Source organism: Marmota monax, unplaced genomic scaffold (genome assembly GCF_021218885.2).
Source record: "Marmota monax isolate L192 unplaced genomic scaffold, Marmota_monax_Labrador192_F-V1.1 WCK01_AAM20220418_F8-fsc00228, whole genome shotgun sequence".
Lineage (NCBI taxonomy): Eukaryota > Metazoa > Chordata > Mammalia > Rodentia > Sciuridae > Marmota > Marmota monax.
Window position 1 is genome coordinate 2,922,712 of NW_026695240.1, and position 23,374 is coordinate 2,946,085.

Genomic DNA, 23,374 nt, shown 5'->3' on the forward strand with positions numbered 1-23,374 from the left:
ATGGTTAAGCTCCCTTAGGTTCAATCCCTGGTACCAACAAAATTCATTTAAAAATGCAAAATGTAAAAAGAAGGGCTGGGGATGCAGCTTGGGGATAAAGTACCAAAAAAAAAAGAAAGAAAAGTCATCTTCATAAAGTATGACCAAAACTTGTGACAAGACTTGGGCTTCCTTTAATCAAGCCCCACCCTTTGACAAAAGTCTGGGAGTTAAGGTGCCCCTATGGGAGGACAGTAAAAAGTAAACTGCAAGTCATTCTATGTAAAGGCACACTGATATTGATCTTCCTCCTTCAGGGAAATTGAGAGAAAGGCTGTCTATGGCAGCATACCAATATCCAGTACTGGCCACCTCTTCTTGGTATGGTGATAATGTTTGATGCCACAGGCCTTGGCATTCAGCCTGCAATAGTCTGGTTAGCCTCCATGCCTGGGAGGCTTTTGACTGGCTGTGCTGGGCTGTTAGGTGGTCTGAAGCACTTCTGCTTACCCAGGTCTTGAAAGGATAATGGTTTTCTCTCAACAGAGACATTGTATTGCTTTTGATAGGTCATGTAAATTATAAACCTTTTCATTGATCGCCTCTATATAAGTAAGACATATATGGTATTTTTTTACAATCACACTTGTTTTTAAACCTCTTCCTCTTGTCACTCCTTTCCTCATCTATCCTGTCTTCTTGCACAGGTAACTATTAGAATGAATTTCAGAAGTATGTATATGTATTTTCTAAAAAGTATCAATATAGGCTGGTGTGGTGACACATGCCTGTAATCCCAGTGAATACTGAGGCAAAAGGATCACAAGTTCAAGGCCAGTCTCAGCAACTTAGTGAGACCTTGTCTCAAAACAAAATATAAAAAGGGCTGGGATGTGCCTTCGTGGTTAAGAAACCCTGGGTTCAATCCCTGGTACCAAAAAAATTCATTTAAAAATGCAAAATTGTACATTAAAATCATATATTAAATATATGTGTGACAACACATGATATAATTTTAATATATCGTATTATTATAAACCTATATAAATCTCTTTTGGGAAAACCTGATGAAGATTTTTGAAACCAAGAATGGCTTTCAAGGCAATATGAAAGATGGGTTTTTATTATTTTTTAAAATATCTTTATTTATCTATTTTTTATGTAGTGCTGAGGATCGAACCCAGCATCTCGCATGTGCTAGGTGAGTGCTCTACCGCTGAGCCCCAGCCCCATGAAAGATGAGTTTTAATAGGTTCTGGGGTCTCTGGAATTGATTATCTAATCTGATATGATTTCAAGGCATTAGCAACTCTACTTTTCAGTGATGACGAGGGCATTGATAGTCCATGGCAAGATGTAGCAAGAAATAAGAAGCATATCACCATTGGGTATTTGTAATCAAAAAAGGCAAGGTTCTGAATGACCATGTATTTGATACCTTTGAATATTTTGGCCCAACTAATGAGTATGATGAAACTGAGGGGTTGTTGCTAACTGGGCTGGACAAAGTGAGGAAAGAAACCCTTGACCTCAGGGCTTTAAATGACTAGCTCAAAGTGCATCATAAAATGATGTGAAAATTTCTGTCTATCCTGAAAGAAACCTCATCTCCTATAGTTGGAGAGCCATGCCATGTGAAAACAAAACCCAGAATCTTAGCTTCCAGATGACTGAATGATAAAGCAAGTTGAATGCCCAACCTTCTTCCAACAGGAAGTGAGCTTTGCACATTCACTGGGCCCTTACCTGGAACAAACAAAATCTGTACCTGTGATGCTGGACATGGGAATTTGACTTGGTGACGGCAGAAGTGAAGGTAAGTCAGGCAAGTGAGCATACAGGCAAGACCCTTTATTAGGGCTCTACTTGAGAGGGAGACCCAGTACTGACAACAGAGGGTCAGGCTGGCTTTGGGTACAAAGGGAGAGTTAGTTTTAATCATGTGAAAGGGAGGGCTGAGGTTTAGGAATGTTCCTTGGCTTTAGGTACACTGCAAAGGTGTTTTTCTTTTCCTGTGAGGGCACCTTAACTGAGGAAGGCAAAGTCAGTTGTTTTTCCTGGAGCCAAATGTTAGTGTCTATGTCAATGCTGCATCCTGTATAAACCTCTCTGCCTTGTGACAAGAATGAGCTGCTGTAGCTGTTCAGAGAACACATAGGTGGGAAATGGAAGTAACAAATCATGGCAAGTAACAAGTGAAGGGCCCTGGGAATTTTACATTTTGATGGCCCCTCAACAGTTTTTATTCCTTTTGTTGTTTGTCCGCAGAGTCACAGCCAGAGCATCCTGGCTCTAATGGTGCACTTGGTCTCTGAAACTGATAAGGTTGATTGATAGAGATGGTTTGTAAGGCACCCATGAAGTTGGTTTTTCTTTTCTTTTTTGGACTGGAGATTGAACCCAGGGGCACTTAGTCACTGAGCCACATCCCCAGTCCTTTTTATTTTTTTGAGACAGGGCCTCACTAAGTTTCTGAGGCTGGCTTTGAACTTGTGATCCTCCTGCCTTAGCCTCCTGAGTTGCTGGGATTACAGGTGTGTGCCACCACACCATGCACATGAAACTTTTAATAGCAAACAAGCTTTAAGACTGGGTCTTGTTAAATTTCTGAGGCTGGCCTTGAACTTGTGATCCTCCTGATTTAGCCTCTTGAATTGCTGGGATCACAGGCAAGCACCACCAGCTGTACAATCTTTCAGTGGCTGTCAGGTCATAACTTAAGGCCTGGGAGTGCTTTTGTATTTTGTCCCTGTATAACTGGTCTCTAATTGTCTGATCTGAACGCCCATTTAAGAATCTAGAAACTGAAGAAAGCTTTGTTGAGATATACTGAAACTGCTCCTGCTCTGATGCTGGTAACTACCCATGTCCTGACATTAAAATATTAACTAATGGTCTCTTCCCCCACTCCAAAACAATCCCAAATGTAGGTGAACTTTTTTCTTCTTCTCCCAGATGGAAAGTTAAATTATTCCCAAATTAAATAATTTTTGTTGCTTTATTGCTTTCAACTTGGGGAAAAACTTGTGTTAAAAATTATTTAAAATCTTAAAACTCAGCCTCAAACCAATGCTATCTATACTGATAATTTTCATCCAAATTTAATGTCATCAAGAGAGTAAACAAAGCAATACCTTAAGTGAGGCTTGTTTTACGTAAAGAGAATTTTCTACAAATGTTAGTATATGATCAATCATAAAAATCCATTTTAAAATTGTTTCTATAGGCCCATGTTTCCCCCACCTAGCTGATCCTTATTTAAAAAGGAAAATAAAGGCAAGAAGGAAATTTTTAAAACTCCATATTTCTAATTTTGACGACCAGATTTGTCACCACTGTTATATTTGCTTTCATTCTTTTATTAAGAAATATTACAGATCAGTGTAACAACTCCCAGAAAACCTTTCCACATCTCAAAAGGCAACCGATAGCATATATGGACCCATGATCAACATACAGTACTGTCCCTTGCACTGTTTAATTATACAAATGTTATACCAGGTTTCGCTGCAGTTTGCATTTTTCTCTATTAAAATTATGATCAATCCATGTAACTATATGTGAATTTTGTATCTCCTCCCTAAATATTGTGTAGCATTATATCATAGAAATGAACACATTGTATTGATCTATCCATCTCTTGAGGGAGATTTATATGTTAAAGTCCAATTTAGGGTAATCCAAGCCATGATGCAGTGAACACAGTGATCAATCCCTTTGTACACATCTGTGGGTGCTCTGGGGGCTGGTATAACAAAAGAGAATTGATTATTCCATGTTTGTGATTTGAAAAAATCCTATTACTTTAATATATTCAACATAGTTTTAGAGTTTTACTTTTTACATCTGGGTTCTATTTTTGTATATGGTATAAGGGAGAGAGCTAACTTGCTCATGCAAATCTTCCATTTATGAACAGGTCATCCTTACCCCAATGATTTCAATAGAATAGTCATATATAAAATTCCCATATCTTCTTGGAATTCTGTATAAATCCTTGTTTCAATGACACTGTTTAAGTGACAACAGCTTTAAGTAAAGCACATGATGATATATAGTAGTAGAGTGTATCCTTTTCTAGATGTTTGGGTTTGTTGCAGCTGAGTGTGGACCTTTACCATCCATATAGAATTTTAAAATCAGTTTGTGAAATTCTTTAAAATATAACTGGTGTAAGTTTTGAGTGAAAGTACATTAGAGAGTTGAGAGAGAACTTGCATTCTTACAAATGTCAAGTCTTTTCAGACATAATTTCATTTCCCTCCACTTTCAAGTGTTATTTTGTGCCCCTTCAACATGGTTTATAACTTTGTAGATATAAATGTCTCATTACTCATGATTGTGTTATTCTTAGATATTTTTTATCAACACATTTTCTACTGAACTATTTCTTACATAAAATGTTATTTTATAGTTTTTATTACCCCCTCCATCTTCTTTTTCTTGCTTAGTGTACTGCTGAGCTCAACTATAATGCTGATATTCTGAAAGCAGATATTTTCTTTCAGATTTAAATGAGAACATTATTATCAATAAGGTGTCTGCTGAAGATTGTGACAGTCAGCTTTTTCCTCCAATAGGTCACCTTGAAAAGAAATCTCTAATGTTTCATAAATTAATGACATCTTCATCAGGGTTTCCCACATTCCTAGTTCTCTGCTCTAGAATCAGTCATGTAATGTGCCATGAGGTGTTCCTTCCTTTGAAGGCTTTCCCATACCACAGGGAACCTAATGAGTGTGAATTCTCTGGTGTCTAACAAGGTGTGACTTTTGGCTGAAAGCTTTACCACATTCAATGCAGTGATAGGGCTTTTCACCTGTATGTTTTCTCATATGGAGAGTAAGGGATGAGATCTGAGAGAAGGCTTTTCCACATTTACTACAGTCAAAGGGTTTCTCACCCGTATGACCTCGTATATGTATAGTAAGGGATGAGCTCTGGGAGAAGGCTTTTCCACATTTATTACATTCATAAGGTTTCTCACCTGTGTGACCTCTCATATGCACAATAAGGGATGTTCTCTGAGAAAATGCTTTTCCACATTCATTACATACATAGGGCTTCTCACCAGTATGACTTCTCATGTGTAAATTAAGCAGTGAGCACTGAGAGAAGGCTTTCCCACACTTATCACATTCATAAGGCTTTTCCCCTGTGTGACTTCTCAAATGAAGAGTAAGGGATGCAATTTGAGAGAAGGCTTTACCACATTTATTACAGTCATAAGGTTTCTCTCCTGTATGAACTTTCTGATGTGTAATAAAGTTTTGCTTTTGGCTGAAGGCTTTACCACATTCGTTACATTCATAGGGTTTCTCTCCAGAATGAATTTTTTCATGAGCAATGAGATTTGACTTCTGGCTAAAAGCTTTGCCACATTCCTTACATATATAGGGTTTTTCTCCAGTATGAATTCTCTGGTGTCTGACAAGATTTGACATCTGAATAAAAGCTTTCCCACATTCATTACATTCATAAGGTTTCTCTCTAGTGTGAATTTTCTGGTGTGTAATGAAGTTTTTCTTGTGGCTGAAGGCTTTTCTACATTCCTTACATTCATAGGGTTTCTCACCTGTGTGACTTCTCATATGTACAGTAAGGGCTGAACTCTGAGAAAAGGCTTTTCCACATTCATTGCATTCATAGGGTTTCTCACCTGTATGGATTCTCACATGTATAATAAGCATTGAAAACTGAGAGAAGGCTTTTCCACATTTATCACACTTATAAGGTTTTTCCCCTGTATGACTTCTCATATGAAGAGCAAGGGATGCAATTCGAGGGAAGGCTTTGCCACATTCATTACATGCATAAGGTTTCTCCCCAGTGTGAACTTTCTGATGTGCAATGAGGCTTTGCTTCTGGCTGAAGGCTTTTCCACACTCATTACATTCATAAGGTTTCTCCCCAGTATGAATTTTTTCATGATCAATGAGATTTGATTTCTGGCTGAAGGATTTCCCACATTCCTTACATGCATAGGGCTTTTCTCCAGTATGAATTCTTTGGTGTCTAATGAGATTTGACATTTTAATGAAAACTTTCCCACATTCATTACATTCAAAACACTGTTCCCTACTATGAATTTTATGATGTTTAGTTAGTTTTTCCTTGTGACTGAAGACTTTTCTACATTTGTTACATTCATAGGATTTCTCTCCAGTATGAATTCTTAGGTGTCTGATGAGGTCCAATGTTTGACTAAAGCCTGTTCCACAATGATTACACTTAAAGGGGGTTACTACAAGGAGAGATGACTTATTGTCATAAGATTTCACAGCTTCATTATATTCAAAATGTTCCTTTCTTATAAGGCATTTCATATTATTATGACAGTCAAAATTATGTTCTAAACACTTTCCAAACAAGTCATATTCATAGAGATTGTGTCTAGTAGGAATAAAATCTGAGTCTGGAGTAAATGCATTTGCAAATTTCTTAGGATATTCTTTGACTTTTTCTTCAGTGAGTGTGTTCTTGAAAACTTGTCTCAAAAGTCTGTCCTGGGTTTTCTGATGCTCATCAGTTCCCCATATTTCTCCTAAAACAGATTGCAAATAAATGCAACTTATGAATTTTTTCCAATATTATAAGGTCAAAAAATGTTACAATGGGATTGATTCTTGATTTAGTGTTTTGTCTTCCATTATTAAACAAATTTCAAGAGCATATATTTCCTATCTTCTCAGTTTTGAGAATGGAATTTCAGGAAAGTAAATGTGAGTGAAGTTAGATATTTATAAATTCAAACAGTTTTGAGTATTTTTAAGTGAGATCTGCAAGAAAATAACCTGTTAGATAATGTACAAATAATGTATGAAGAAATAATGATAGAGGGGGAAAAAACCCAGGAAACTTAAAAAAAAAAATCACAAGACTCAGGTGTTGTAGAACTCAGTTTAAATGCAGTTTTATAACTGATGTGAATAGTTTTCTGGAAAATGTAAATTATGATAACTGATTCTAGAAGATGTAGAAAACTTATATACACCAATTTCCATTAAATGAAGAGGAAAGTGTGAAAACTTCCTAAAAACAGAACATAAAGACAATTTATCCAGAGAGATTGACATGGGAATTACAAAAAACACTTAAGATAAAACTCCATTCTGTGTAAAATGTTACAAAACAAATAAACAATAAAATAAATAATAAGAAGAAAATGGAAGAATTCCCTATTTTTGTGTCTGAAACATAATATTAATACTACAACTTTACCAAGATGATGAACCAAAAACGCAAACTATATACCAGTTTCATTTATGAAAACTAATTTAAAAATTCTATGTAAAATATCAGAGTGATCCAGAGGGAAAAAAGTGACCCAGATGCACAGTAAGTGTAATACATATCATAATTGTGTAGATAATTATGATAAGTATGTTTTTTGTTTTACTATCAGAAGCTCTATTGTTACATGGAAGTATGTTCACAGGTCAATAATGAAAAAGCAAATAATCCACAGATAATTTAAAAGATGCAAAAACAATGCCTATTTTCATTAAAAAAAAACATTATGAAATGGAAGTAATGTATTACACAAACATTAGCACTGTACTTCCTGGGTAAAATCCAGAAGCAAATCAAAGTCAGGAATAAGAAAAGATGAGTACTATCACCACTAGTATTACACTATAAGTGCAATTAAATAAAAGAAATAAACCAGAGATATAAAAATTTATAAAGGTAAAATTAACATAATTCGTCAATAAAACTATTTACCTGAAAAGTCCAGTCACCTGAAAAGGTATTATAAGAGGTAAGAAATTCACTAAATACTAATTAATACTCAGTTTCAATAACCTTTGTATATACACAACAACTATTAATAATAGAAGAAGAACCACATTTACATAGACTACAAATATACAAAAAAAAAGGAAAAAATAAGAAATTTCCAAAAACCATAAAAAGAAAACTAAAATGAACATATATACATGAACAAATGGAAAGGTATTATGCGGGCCCCATTAAAAATATGGTGAAGTCCTAACTCCCAGTATTTCAAAATATGGACTCAATTGGTCATAGGGTCACTGAAGATTAATAAAGTATTACTAGAATAGGGTAAACTACTAATCCAATGTGAGATATTTTTAAAAGACTGCTGCATGATATTGAGATGCAGATTGGAGTCATGCTGTCACAAACCAAGGAAGAGGTGGGACTACCAGAAGCTAAAAGAGACAAGAAAGGATACTTCTTCAGATTATGGCCCTACTAACACCTTGATTTTAGACTTCTGGCCTCCAGAACTGTAAGAATAAATTTCTATTATTCTAACTCACCCAGTTTGTGGTACTTTGTTTCAGCAGCCCTGGGAAAAGGTATTACATTCTTGGATAAGAACATTCACTAGTATATAAAGATGACATTAATCACAAGTTAGAGATTTCAATATAAAATTTTGAAAATATAAGTAATAGCTCAAAGGAAATGAGCAGTAGCCACTATAGAGGATAAATAGGTAAGAGAAGAATTACCTTTTCTACTTTAAAAACTTTGTACTATGAGGGGCTGGGTTTGTAGCTTAGTGGTAGAACACTTGTTTAGCATGTATGAGGCACTGTGTTCAGTCCTCAGCATGGCATAAAGTAAATAAAATAAAGGTACTGTGTCCATCTAAAACTAAATATACATACATATACATATATATATATATGTGTATGTTTGTGTTTATATATTTATGTATGTATATAAATTGTTGTACTATGAGAATGTGCTGTATATTCAAAAAGGTGGATAAGTAAATTGTTCTGAACATTGTAGAAATCAATAAAATAAGAACATGAAGGTAAAAAGTAGTATTAAGAATTGGAGCATAAAAATGGAGGAGCCCACCTAGGTTGACAGAATAGAGTACAAATATAGTGAGCAGGGGGGGGTAAAACACAGTGGAAAACTAAAATTAAATACGGTACAGTAGACACATGGGTTTTTCTCTTATTCCACCACAGACTGTAATAAGGATAAATAAAAAGGTATAAACTAACAAAGACAAAACCAATGAGACAACAATTGATGACCAATGTAAAGATAATTTTTAGCTGATGGGAAGATGATGAAGAACTGTTACATGTAAGAAGAATTTAGAGGGCTGGGGTTGTTGCTCAGTGGTAGAGCACTTGCCTAGCATGTGAAAGGCACTGAGTTCGATCCTCAGCCCCACATATAAATAAATCTAAAAAAAAAAAAAGTAAAAATCCACTGACAATTAGAAATATTTATATAAAGAAGAATTTAGAGAGCTGAAACTCAAGTGTCTGCAGAGGAAGATATCAAAAAGCAAAATCCAATTCCCATGACATAACTAGAGAAAGGCTCAAGAATTAAGAGAAATCACATGGGCGCAGTGTTGCACGCCTGTAATCCCAGCATTTTGGGAGGCTGAGATATGAAGATTGTAAGTTCAAAGTCAGCCTCAGCAACTTAGAGAGACCCTGTCTCTAAATAAAATATAAATAAGGCTAAAGAAGTGGCTCATTGGTTAAGCACCCCTGCATTCAATCACTGGTACAAAAAAAAAAAAAAGAAAGAAAGAAATCTTGTACCATGAAAGATAAGAATGAATGAGGGGGTTAAAAAACTAGAGGACTGACTGCAAGTCCAGATGGCAAAACAGATGCCTACATTGTGCATGAGATGCCTATTATGTCTTTATCCTAGAGAAGATGGGAGACTACTCTCTGGTTTTAGAGAAATGGAATCAAAAAAGGCTCCAGAGTCAGGGACTCGGCAGAGGAATATAAAAGAAAGAAAAATAAACTGGCTTGAACACAGGGAGACTAAGTGAAAGTCTATATACTAAAGAGTGGCACAATATTTCCAGTGGCAAAATGGAGATTTTTCTCCCTTTCTGCCAGACTGAGCATGAAGCGAGGGAAAAATTCCTGTGAAATTGTCCTGGAAGCAGGAATATTAAGAGGCTTGGCTGCAGGTTATAAGGACAGAATACTAAGCTCTTAGATCACCTCATGTACTTGGAAGAAGAGAAGCACAATCAAGCAAAAGATGTGGAAGGAGAAGGTAAGATCAGGTCATCAGGGTATTATCCAAGCAGAAGTGAAAGAGAACTTCAAAGACAAGACCAAAATATCAAATGTGACAGAAAAGATTCCATGTTTTAGATGGAGTACAAAAAGTCTTTGTTATCTTTTCCTTTCTACAAAAAAGAAGTATGACCTAAGGAGGTAGCTGGAGACCCAGTTATAATAAATGAGTTTGATATAGACAAATATGATGAAGACTGGAATGGGAAAGATTCCAAGAGAAGCCAGCTATTCATGCTGATCTTGGGCAAAAAAGCAGTTGAAGTATCAAAAGAAAAAGAAATCGCACCTTCAATGTCAGAATAAATTAACCATTGCTTACAGTGTAGGAATTTGGGAGTACAGATCAAGGAGACTATTGATGTATGAGAAAAGGCAGAACTGAACAAGAAAACGCCTCACCTGTTGATGTAAGTTTGGTTTATTGTAATCTTACAGAAGGTGTGATATTTAGACTTGCAGCTCCAGTTCCTTTCTGAATGAGAAGAAATAAGGCCTAAACATACGTATTCACCCACAAGCATCAAGAATAAAGGACTTCAGGAGGGAAGGAGGAGTAGAGGTTCAGTGGATTGGACAGTGAAGAGTCGGGGGAAGGGGAAGGGAGATGGGAATGGATTGAGAACTTTCCTATGTTCATATATGAACACACAACCAGTGTAACTCCACGTCACATACAACCACAAAAATGGGAAGGTATATTCCATATATGTATGATATGTCAAAATACATTCTACTGTCCTGTATAACTAAAAAGAACAAAAAAACTTCCAAAGAATAAAAGGGCTTCAAAATGAAGTAGAGATACATTTCTATAGATAATGGTTGGCAAACTTTTTCTTAAAGCCTTAGATAGTAAATATTTTAGATTTTGTGGGCTACATAGTCTATTGCAAGTATTCAACTTTGCTATTGTAATGTGCAAGCAGTTACAGACAAGATATAATTAACTGTATGTGGCTATGTCCCAAATAAAACTTTAGTTACAATAAAAAGTACCTGGCCTAGACTTGGTTAGTTTGCTGACCTTTGTTCTAAAGTAGAACACTCCTTTTTTTCCTCCAATATTATCCTTCTTAAAATAGTAGGTTAAAGAAAAACTGAGAAATGAGAAAGAATTAGAATCAGATCACAAAAATTTTAATAGAAAAGAATTTGGCATAAGGGCTGGGGATGTGGCTCAAGTGGTAGCATGCTCGCCTGGCATGTGTGCAGCCAGGGTTCGATCCTCAGCACCATATACAAACAAAGATGTTGTGTCCGCCAAAAACTAAAAAATAAATATTACAAAAAAATTATCTTGGCATAAAGAAAGCAGACAAAAATACAAGCTAAAAAAGTTTGCAATCCACAGGTGATAATCTTGACTAAAAAATATTGCCATGAATTTTTAAAAGCTAATTTTTAAAACAACATATGTAAATCTAGGCCCCAAATAGAAATTTGAATGCATGAGGAAGAAACAATGGGAAAAGAAACAGGAATAAGGGCGGGGTTGTAGCTCAGTGGTAGAGCGCTTGCCTAGTACGTGTGAGGCACTGGGTTCGAACCTCAGCACCACATAAAAATAAATTTAAAGAAAAGTATTGTGTCCTTCTACAACTTAAAAAAAAATTTAAAGGGATAAAATGCTTACCAGTAGAACCAAGAAAATAATTAGAAGAGAAGAAAACAAAGCCACCTCTGAAGTGAACAATACTATGCAAGCAGGAAAAAAGTAAGACTTTACTATCAGAATTATGGTACAATAACCTCATCTTGCAAAAACAACAGGATGATGGATGAAATGGACATTGTGATGCATTATTAGGCTTGTGGGAAGTAGCATTAACCTCTATACCTATAAATCACCCACCTATCTCTCACATACACACAATAAAAAATCTGGAGTGGTGGCATGCTCCTGTAATCCTAGCTACTTTGGAGGCTGAGGCATGAAGATCCCAAGTTTGAAGTCAGCCTTTGCAGCTTAGAGAGACCCCGTCTCAAAAATAAAAAGGGATGGGAATGTAGCTCCAGTGGTAAAGGTCCCCTGGGTTCAATCCCCAGGTGTTTTTTTTTTTTCTTTTTTAATTGTAGTTGGACACAATACCTTTATTTCACTTATTTATTTTTATGTGGCGCTGAGGAACGAACCCAGGGTCTCCTATGTGCGAGGCAAGCACTCTACCGCTGAGCAACCCCAGCACATACACACACACACACCGCCTTTTTTTTTTTTTTTTAAAAGAAAAAAACAAAGATCACTGTTAGCTAAAAACAGATTTGGGAAAGGAAATTAGTAAGTAAGCTGGAGGATGGGTTTGGTCTGATGTCGAGGCCAAAAAAAAAAAAAACACAAAAAAACATCAAAAATCTGCTAACTGAAGTATAAGCCTTGGGTCAATAACAGAAGCTTAACTGAGGCTCCTACAAAGAATGAATTGGTTATGCTTCTTGCTATCCCCCAGAGGCATGTGCAAATCATCCTCAGGAGAAAGCAACTTCAAATTAGAACAAGATTATTATGAATCAGGATAAACGCCATTTGAACTCACAATCAGCAATCAAATACATGAAGAAGCAACTACAAGTGAGACATCAAAATTAAATCTCATAGCGGCTCTGGAGGCCGAGACAGGAGGATTGTGAGTTCAAAGCCAGCCTTAGCAATGGCGAAGCACTAAGTAACTCAGTGAGACCTTTTCTCTAAATACAATACAAAATAGGACTGGAGCAATTGCCTAGCATGTGTGAGGCACTGGGTTCGATCCTCAGCACCATATAAAACTAAATAAAATAAAGGCATTGTGTCCAACTACAACTAAAAAATTAAAAAATATATCTTTAAAAAATTAAATACTGGAACTGTCAGAAATACAGAATATAAAAGAGCTATATATATAGTATAGAATTTCTAAAGAAGTACAGGATAAAAACATAAAGAGGAATAAAACACAGGAATTATTTGAAATATCCAGCAAGATTTAAAAAAAGGAAAGAAAGAATTTATAAAAATACAAAATACAACTGCTGACTTTACAAAATAAAATAGTTGCGTTAAACAGATCATAAACACAATCTAAGGTAAATTGGAAGATGTTAATACCAAAAAAGACTAAAACATTTGAATAGGATAATATAAATATAAAAAGAAAAATAAAAAGAGTTGTCAAGGAAATTTTCCCTAAAAAATCCACGTGTTCCACATAGTTCAACAGGTAAGATCTACCTAAGTTTTAAGGAAATTATAACACCAGTGCTGTGTAATTATTTTACAGCATGAAAGAACACTTCCAAATTCCATTTACGATATCAGTGTGCCACTGACATCAAAGCCTTGATGTCAAAGTTGGAACAATTATTTAATTTTGGAGTAAATGTGAAGATAAATCATTATTAACAATTATGTAAATATAATTACACCATATATAAAGGAGGAGTAAAACAGGGTAATCTTCCGTGGGAAAATATTACATTTTTAAAAAAGTGATGGTGATAAAAAGTACATAAAAAAATAACTGAGGAAAAATATGAAAAAACATATATAACACATAGAAGGCCAGTCACCCTACTGTGTTAAACGTTCATACAGATTAAGAATTTAAAAGAGAAAAGGTCAAAAGACATAAACTGTTTATAAAAAGAAATAGATTTTAAATATTTTTTTTAGTTGTAGTTAGACACAATATCTTTATTTATTTATTCTTATGTGGTGCTGAGGATTGAACTCAGGGCCTTGCACGTGCTAGATGAACGCTCTACTGCTGAGCCACAACCTCAGTCCAGAAATATAGATTTTAAACATATGAAAAAAATACTTGCCTTCATTCATAATAAAGGAAATATAAATTAAAATCACAGTTATTTTTACCTATCACGTTGGCAAAGAATTTTTAAACAGACTATGTTGACAGAAATTATTGGTAGAAATATAAATTATTAGTCTCTTTGGAGGGTAAAAAAATACATGTGTATGTGTTTATGCATGTTATGCATATATGTAAATGCATGTATAGATGTATGTGTACCCATGTATATGTATATACACATCATACATGTTCTCTTATGTACGTGACAAATATAGAAGAAAATGGAAATATAGAAGAAGCTAATGGAAAATCAGCACTGAATAAAATTTTTACTGACGATAAGGGGGTAATCATAATTAAAGTATGAAAGCAAAAGCTAAAACTATAGTAGAAAGTATGACTATGATCCAAACAACAAACAGAGTAGGAAGTAAAGGACTATAAATGTCAACAGATTTATCTGAACAACTCAAAGTTCATGATTGTCAGTATACAAAAGTAAAGAATGCTTTTTAAAAAGGTGGACAGGGAGATTTTAGATACAATAACAGAATATTATTAAAGTCGGGTTGGAAACTGATTAGAAAAGGTTACTGCCCAGCACCCAGATTAGAAGGCCAACCCAGACCTCTAAGTTCTGAGGAAAGCATACTATCAAAAAATGACATCTTAGGGCTGTGGTTGTGGCTCAGTGGCAGTGCGCTTGCCTAGTGAGGCACTGGGCTCGATCCTGAGCACTGCACATAAATAAATAAAGGTCCACTGACAACTAAAAATTATTTTTTAAAAATGACATCTTTGTTTTATAGAGTCCACACCAGCTATTACTACAAAAGTCTACAGGGTTTTAGAAAATACCTCTGGAGAACATTTCGGGTTGGATCAACTGCTCACTAATTAACCATTCATAGTGTTTTATCCCCATCCTTACCTGTCTGGTTCCCTCCCACTAACCTGAACAGTGTCTCCTAAATACTTCTTCTTCTACCACCCATGGTTCTTCTTCTTGCTCCAACTTGAAAATTACTTCAGGTTTGGTGAATGGATAGCCTGTCAAACAAATAACAGAGATTTGGGCACATATACCGGGAACAAAGAACAAACCAAGAATCCAGGCTGGCCCAGGAAAACTTGGCTTTGTGACAGACAAGAAAATGAGGATTCTGGGAATGCTGCCCTGGTGTCTTTTCATAACCAAGGATGATCTTCTGTTTTGAAAGCTGCAGTGTCAGCAGCCACATGAACAAAAGCATCTCACAGCCAAAAAGCATTTAAAAGTTCCCACCGGGCACAGTGTTCAGCACACCTGTAATCCCAGTGACTTGGGAGGCTGAGGAAGGGAGATCCCAAGTTCAAGGACAACTTAACAAGACCATGTCTAAAAATAAAAAATAAAAAGGGATGGGGTTGAGAGAGTTCAGTGGTAAAGTGCCCCTGGGTTCAATCCTCAGAACTATGACAAAGAAAAAATTGAAAAGTTCCATATATTTAAGACATATTTTCCCAAAATGTTTATTTCCATATAAAAACATTTTCCCAAATAGGTTTTAAAAATATGGAAAAATTCATATTTCTAGAATTTGAATTATATAGTAAACTAGTCTTACCTACTGTGATTAAGTTGTTATAGTTTTCTAACATCACATTCCGGTACAGGTTCCTCTGAGCAGGGTCCAATTGCTTCCATTCCTCCTGGGTGAAGGCAATGGCCACATCTTTGAATGTCACTGTTCCCTGTAACAACACACTCCTGTTCAATCTGAAGTCTCCATCTCAGGGGATGTTGACAATATATTGAACCTTGTTCAGATACTATCAGAAATAAGAGGTTAAAAGAACCTGGCCTGTTATCATTTTCCAAAGAACCAAAACAAACAAAAAAACAACAACAGTAATATTAGAAACATTCTGTCAGTTCATGTTCATTCACTGATTTAGCAAGTACATACCTTTAATAACTATCAAGGGTTAAAGAGAAGATATCGGGTACCAATTTATACTGAGTGTAAAAGAAATGGAAAAATAAAACTTTCAATTTAACTCTCTTGGGACCTCCTAAATACCAAGGGCAGGAAAAATGAAAGCAGGATTTGGATGGTGGCAAAAGCAGGGAGAGAATGAGCAGTAAAATTTGAGGTTAAATTAACAGGACATTAATTTACCAATTGTACATACTGTTCAAAAGGAGGAGAAATTTTTTTCTTTTCTTTTCTTTTTTTTTTTTTTTTTTTGGTACCAGGGATTGAATCCAGGGGTCTTAACCCATGGACAACATCCCCAACCCATTTTTTTGGGTGGGGGTACCAGGGATTGAACTCAGGGGCACTTAACCAATAAGTCACATCCCCAGCCCTATTTTGTATTTTATGTAGATACAGAGTCTCACTGAGTTGTTAGCACCTTGCTTTTACTGAGACTGGCTTAGAACTCACAATCCTCCTGACTCAGCCTCTGAGCCAATGGGATTTCAGGTATGTGCCACTGCACCCATTCCTTTTTGTGTTTTATTTTGAGACATGGTCTTGGTAAGTTGCTTAGGGCCTTGCTAAGCCTGGTCTGGAACCTGTAATCCTCCTGCCTCAGCCTCCCAAGTAGCTGGGATTACAGGCATGTCCACCATGCCCTTGCAAGAGGAAGAGAAATCTTTGTTGGAAATTAGTTTATCATCCTTTAGTATGTGTCTGTAGCCATGAAAATAAGATCTGATGGCTCAAAGAGCTTACATACATTGAGAAAGAGGGTCACAGAATCCTACAGATAACAACAACAACAAAAAAAAGATGCCCTGATAAATGGCCAGCACTAGAAAGTATACCTGCAACTATGAGAAAATAGTATGAAGATAGTTATAGTGTGAGTTTCAGAAATGAGAGATTTTCAAGAAAAACTCTTAAAAGCAATGTGATTTGAATACAGAAATCTAACAGTCCCTCCTAGTTCAAAATTAAAATGCCCCAAAGAATATGAACACAAGAAAAAAATCTTTAACAGCACTGGAAAAAAGAGAGAAAATGTATTTCCTTATCTTTTGAGGAATTTCTACCAGAAATGGGATGAGATAGAAGTCCCCAACAGCTAATTCCCAATGTTTCTAAGAATTTATTTATTTATTTTTAAATATATTTTTTAGTTGTCAATGGACCTTTTATTTATATTTATTTATTTATATGCAGTGCTGAGGATTGAACCTAGTGCCCCACACATGCTTGGCAAGCACTCTGCCACTGAGCCACAATCCCAGCCCTTCTAAGAATTTATTTTAGGATCTTTTATGACTCCATGAATATGAATATCCATTAATACTAAGGGTTCAGAGAAAGCTGCGGCACTGATGGGATATCATCTCTAGGAAACCTTTCCTGCTGAAGGTCAGGACACTTGAAATAATTATGATGCTAGGGCAAGTGTAACCATGTGGAATGATGAGGTAGGAGTCAACTATTGAGAATGGCAGAGCAATAAAACAGAAGGAATCTTGTTCCCTGGCCTTTGAAGGTAGAGGACCAGCCCTAGTCTGCTATCACCTAAAATTCAACACAAGAAATAAACTTCTGTCCTGTTATGGAAATGTTTTCTGAGATTTCTACTACAGGCAGTTAATTATAATCCTGACACATAAAAATACTCACGTCATGAAGAGAATACTTCAAGTACCATGTCTGTGGCAGCCATGGAGGTATGCACAGCTGAGAGTCCCAAATAGAGTTGGCAAACAGCCTGCAGTTTGAGAGCCAAACATTGCACCCAGCCAAAGACTGAACATGGGGGGAGGCACTGGATTGTAGACTATTGCTACCTACAGTATCCCCCTAATAGAAAAGTTTTGGTCAGCAACTTCTCACTGGTCTAGATGAGATTTTCTCACAGACACAGGACAGTCTGAATTGGCAGAAGAAAGAATCTGCAATTGTGGCATTTGCAGGAACATGGATGGAATTGAGAGCATTATGTTAACTGAAATAAGCCAAACTCAGTCAAAGGTCATGTCTTCTCTTATAAGCAGAAGCTCCTAGAGAGAAAAGGAAGGTGAGGAATCTCATGAAAACAGAAGGGAAACCAGAAGAGTAGAGGAAGGGGAGCAGGGTGAGGGAAGAGGGGAAGGAAAGGGGGAGGTCCTATGGAAAGAAACTGGTGACATTGTTATATTGTGTGCATGTACAAATACATAACAACAAGTCCCACTATTATGTATAGTTATAATGCATCAATAAAATACAAAATATCTATAATACAGAAATTATGCATTTTGAAGAAGGAAAAAAGCATGAAGTAAATACAAACTCAGAGGAATATGAGACATCAGTAAAAGCATCAAAATATATATGATTTCAGTACTAAAGTATAAGTTTTTTTTAAAGGGGGGGGAGAATTTTTTAATATATATATTGTTTAGTTTTCGGCAGACACAACATCTTTGTTTGTATGTGGTGCTGAGGATTGAACCCGGACAGCACGCATGCCAGGCGAGCGTGCTACCGCTTGAGCCACATCCCCAGCCCAAGTATTAAGTTTTTTAAATATATTTTTTAGTTGTAACATGGACACAATACCTTTATTTATTTATTTTTATGTGGTGCTGAGAATAGAACCCAGTGCCTCACACATGCCAGACAAGCACTCTACCACTGAGCCACAACCCCAGCCCAAGGATGAAGTTTTAAAGAGAGGAAAGTACATGAAAATATTGTAAGAAATAATGACTAAAAACTTACTAAATTTGGTAAAAAACACTTAACACTGCTATCTAAGGAGCTAGACAAACTCCAAGTAGGATAAACAACAAGGTACACACCTAGACACATCATAGTTCAAGGTTGAAGTAAAGATAAAATCTTAGAGCAGCAAGTGAAAAACTTCATTATCTTCAAGGGAATTACAATAAAATTAACAGCTGAATCAATGGAGACCAAATAACAAAGGGACAATATATTCAAAGTGTTGAAAGAAAAAAAAAGCAGCTTTAAATAAAGAATCCTATACTTAGGAAAGTTATTTTTTAAAAAAGCTAGGCAGGAGGGGCTGGGATTGTGGCTTGGGGCTGGGATTGTGGCTCAGCGGTAGAGCTCTCGCCTAGCACGGGCAGGACCCGGGTTCAATCCTCAGCACCACATAAAAATAAAGGCATTGTGTTGTGTCGATCTATACCTAAAAAATATACATTAAAAAAATAAAAAATAAAAATAGAAATGCTAGGCAGGAAAAGCCAATGGAAAAGGGACAGAGTCCATTCTTTAAAATAGTCTTTGACAGATTTTACTTTTCCCAATTAAAGTCCATTTATTTGTTTATTTTAATGTTTTATTGGGTTATAATTATACACAATAGTGGGATTCATTGTGATATACTCAAACATGGACCTAATATAATTTGTTCAATTTCATTTCCCAATATCTTTGCTTTCCCTCCCATTGTCCCTCTCCAATCCCCTTTATCCTATTGGTTTCCTTCTGTTTTGTTTTATTTATTTATTTGTTTGTTTATTTACTTATTGTTTATTTACTTATTGGGTACTGGGGATTGAACTGAGGGGCACTTAACTAACCACTGAGCCACATCTTCATTTAGAGACAGGGTCTCACTGAGTTGTTCACTTTTGCTGAGGCTGGCTTTGAACTTGAGATCCTCCTGACTTAGCCTCCCGAGCTGCTGGGATTCCAAGCATGTGCCAATGCACCCATCTATTTTTTTTTTAATTTTAAAAAATAATTCTATAGGGTTATAGCTGTAGCTCAGTGCTAGAGCACTTGCCTCACATGTGTGAGGCACTAGGTTAAATCCTTAGCATCACATAAAAATAAACAATAAAATAAAGATATTTTAAAAATAATATTTCTTTAGTTGTTGATTGACATTTATTTTATTCATTAATATGTGGTGCTGAGACTCGAATCCAGTGCCTTACACATGCCAGGCAAGTGCACTACCACTGAGCCACAGCCACAGCCCTCCCCTTCTTTTTGTTTTCTTGCATTTTTCTCTCTAGTTTCCACATATGAGAGAAGCTCATAAAGGTTAAAATGAAAATATTGTTTAATAGCTTATAGGCTAATTTAGGGTCTAGGAGTACTTGAGGTTTTTCATTATGAATATCATGAAATTCTTACTTGAGCTCTGGGGTTATTTTTAAATCAAAAAAATAAATGACTGAGGGCTGAGGCTGTAGCTCAGTGGTAGAGCACTTGCCTCAAAGGTGTGAGGCCCTGGGTTTGATCCTCAGCACCATATATTAAATAAATAAATAAATAAATAAAGATATTATGTCCATCTACAACTAAAAATAATAATAATTACCTAGTTATTAGAATGTATCCAGCACAGATTTAGATACTAAGGATAGCAGTAAGAAAGACAACATTCTGGTCCTCTTGGAACTTACATTATACTTAGGGCACACGGAAATGAAAAAATAAATGAGTGAATAAGCAAGACAAAGTATAATAGTAATAAATCATTAAAATGTAATAAGATAATGGGTTTAAATAATATACTTTGAATTTGGTAACAGAAGCTGTTGAAGAGGGTAATATTTCAGCTACAACCAGAATAAAGAGAGTCATATAAACATGCAGGATGGTGGGCTGGGGTTGTGGTTGATGGTGGAGCACTTGCCTAGTATGTGTGAGGCACTGGGTTTGATCCTCAGTACCACATAAAAAATAAAGTTATAAAAAATATGCAGGATAATAAAACATAATGATATGTTTAAAGTTGTTTCTTTAGGTATAAACTTTATCTCTTCAGAGGTGGGAAAATTCAATGTGGCTGAAACATCATAGATAAGAGACCAGTATAGCACAAGACAGTGGTAAAGATGGAGGCAGAAGGCATATCCTGAAGGGTTTGGTTTGGTGAAGGACATTATCCCAAGCATAATGGGAAGCCATGAGATGATTTTAAGCAGGGAAGTTAATGCCTTAGGTTTTCAGTGTTCCCTTTCAATGTTCTACAGAAAATGAACTATAGATGATCAGTGATAAATGAAGGGAGATCAGTAGGAAGGTACCAAAGTAGTTCCAGGTAAGAGATAACGTGATGTGGGCTACATGACCCACAGTAGTATTATTCAGTGACCAGATCTGAGGTATGATTGGTCTTTCGTAAGTTAGATTAATCTGATAGTTTAAAAAATCTTATTTGCATTTTATTAATCATGAGGGTAGCTGAAGTCATAGAGGAAAGTGGCTGGGAACAAAGGCTCCACATTAATACTGTTCAGACTCCTGATTCTAATACAATCTACAACCTTAAGCAAGTTTCTTAATCTTTCTATCCTTTTTATCCATTGTATTTGAAACATGGAAATAATGAGAGTATTCACCTCTTGGACTCCTTATGAAGATTTTATAATCTATGTAAAACTTTGACATTCTTTATATCATTATTTGTAACTTTTATGAGCCCTTCCTTTTTATTTTTTCAATTGCAAATAATTTCTTTCATGTCCCCAGTTTTCTACCAGATTTCATTTTAATTACTGGCTTATAAATATATTTAAATACTAGATTAGTCTGCTATATATTACTAAAATTGTTATTGGTTTATTTTATTTATGGTTATTGTATCAAAAAGAATACAGTTTTTGTAGACCCAGATTTAATTGAGTTTCTCTTTTATCACCTATGAGTTCATATTATGTCAAAAAGGCAAACTTGTGAGGATAGAAAATATACTCAAGAAGGTTATCTTGGAGTGACTGGGAGCCCTCAGATATTGTTAGGGTATATTTGTTGACAGTTACTTTGGAAAACTGTTTTCAATAAAAGTTGACCTCATATATAACTTATGATGCAGAAGTTCATCTTTTGGTATATATCCTAAGGAACATGTGCATGTGTCCAAAATGGACATCTACAATAAAGTTCACAGCAACTACTTATAATTTTTCTAACATAAAAATCATCTAAATGCCCATTAACAGGAACTCATATGAATAAAATGTGGTTTATTTACATAACTGAATAATAATATATGATGAAATTAACTGAGATCAAAGACACACTGTATATCTCAGTACAAAAAAGCTTTGAGCTGAGGGTGAAAAGGCAGTGAGAGAGATGTTCAATATCTGAGAGTGTAGGGTAAATGTGAGAGAGAAAGATCACAAAAGAAGTGTGAAGCAAAAGGGTTAAATTCTGAGAAAAAGGAATTATCCGTGAAGAGGAATTAGAATATCACTTAGTCTAAGGGTCAATAAAAAAGAAATAAGGGATTGTGGGTTCAATTCATTAAAACTATGAATATTCAAACAAAATGTGTACTAGGTGATGAAGATAGGGCAGAAAACAAAGTAAAACACACTCCCTGCTCACAGTCTAGTTAACTACACTTACAAGAATTTACCAGAAATTATTACTTTACATTGTGGCTCTATCAGAAGCAAATGCCCACTGAAAAAGACAATTACATAGGGTCATTTGAAAGCCACATAGCCCACATCTTTCTTCAGATAGTCTAATTTTTTAAAATTGAGGTATGGCATGCATAGATTAATGTGGTACAATGTGCTGATGTTAAGTGTACAACCTGATACACTTTTGAGACACTTACAGACATGTTTACTCAAAGTCAAAATACTAAACATTTTTAACACTTCAGCTTAATTCATGCCTTTTCCCAGTAAATACCCTCTCATAAGGAACCACTATTCTGACTTCTATCAAAGTAGATTAGTTTTACTAGCTTTTGAACTTTATATAAATGAAACCTTTTGTATATACTTTTTGTTTCTGGCTTCTTTTGCTCTGTTGATGAGATTTACCCATCTTGTTGCATGTACCAGTAATGTAGTCTTTTTTATTGTGTAGTATTCTATCATATGAAATACTATATTTTATTCCAATTTTTTTTCTGATGTTCACTTGCATTCTAATGCTAAGGCAATTCAGATATTCTTTATTTTATCTTTGATCAAAACAGACCAACTGAAAGCTAGCTTATCGATTATAATAAGTCACACAATTTTCATTAATCAAAGTGGCAATAAAAAAAGCTTATTTCTAGGGCTGGGATTGTGGCTCAGAGGTAGAGCGCTCACCTAACATGCATGAGGCACTGGGTTTGATCCTCAGCACCATATAAATATAAAATAAAGATATTGTGTCCACTATAACTAAAAAATAAATATTTTTTAAAAAGAAAAGCTTATTTCTGTTAGGAAATGTTTGTTTTTTTGTGTACGTACAATGAAAATTAAGTAATGAATTTCTGCTTTAGTTTGCTGTACTTATAAAAATGAAATTCATAAAAAAAGTCCATCAACAAACTAAAAACTTTTTTAATGAAATTCATTTTTGAAGCCTAATCTCTCTGAATGGACCCATTTCATAAAATAGCCACATCTGAACTCTTCCCTAGTTTTAATCTTCTATTTCCTCTGAAAATGTTTTTTTTTTTATATATAGGCCTTTCTAATTTACTATATGGATTATTGCCATCTCCTTAAAACTGCATTGCAGAATAAGGCAGGGAACAAAGAGAAAATTTAATATTTACCTGGGACTCAGTCATTTCCTCTTCTTTCTAGAAAGGGACAGGGTCCAAAGAGGCAGAGCT

The 23,374-nt window shown here is 35.4% G+C and overlaps 1 protein-coding gene across 16 annotated transcripts in view; it reads right to left on the reverse strand.

Moving 5' to 3' along the window:
• Positions 1-2,963: 2,963 nt before the first annotated feature.
• LOC124089938 (zinc finger protein 569) overlaps positions 2,964-23,374 on the reverse strand; it is a 71,953-nt gene continuing 51,542 nt past the window's right edge. For 15 of the 16 annotated variants that reach the window (XM_058577629.1, XM_058577621.1, XM_046440214.2 and 12 more), the window contains 4 exons: positions 23,315-23,372; positions 15,430-15,556; positions 14,777-14,872; positions 2,964-6,523 (listed from right to left, as the gene is read on the reverse strand). In XM_058577629.1, coding sequence (XP_058433612.1) covers positions 4,710-6,523; positions 14,777-14,872; positions 15,430-15,556; positions 23,315-23,329 — 2,052 coding nt within the window. In that variant the 5' untranslated portion in view covers positions 23,330-23,372 and the 3' untranslated portion in view covers positions 2,964-4,709. The remainder of the gene's footprint in view (positions 6,524-14,776; positions 14,873-15,429; positions 15,557-23,314; positions 23,373-23,374) is intronic. The other variant, XM_046440222.2, reaches the window with a different exon arrangement.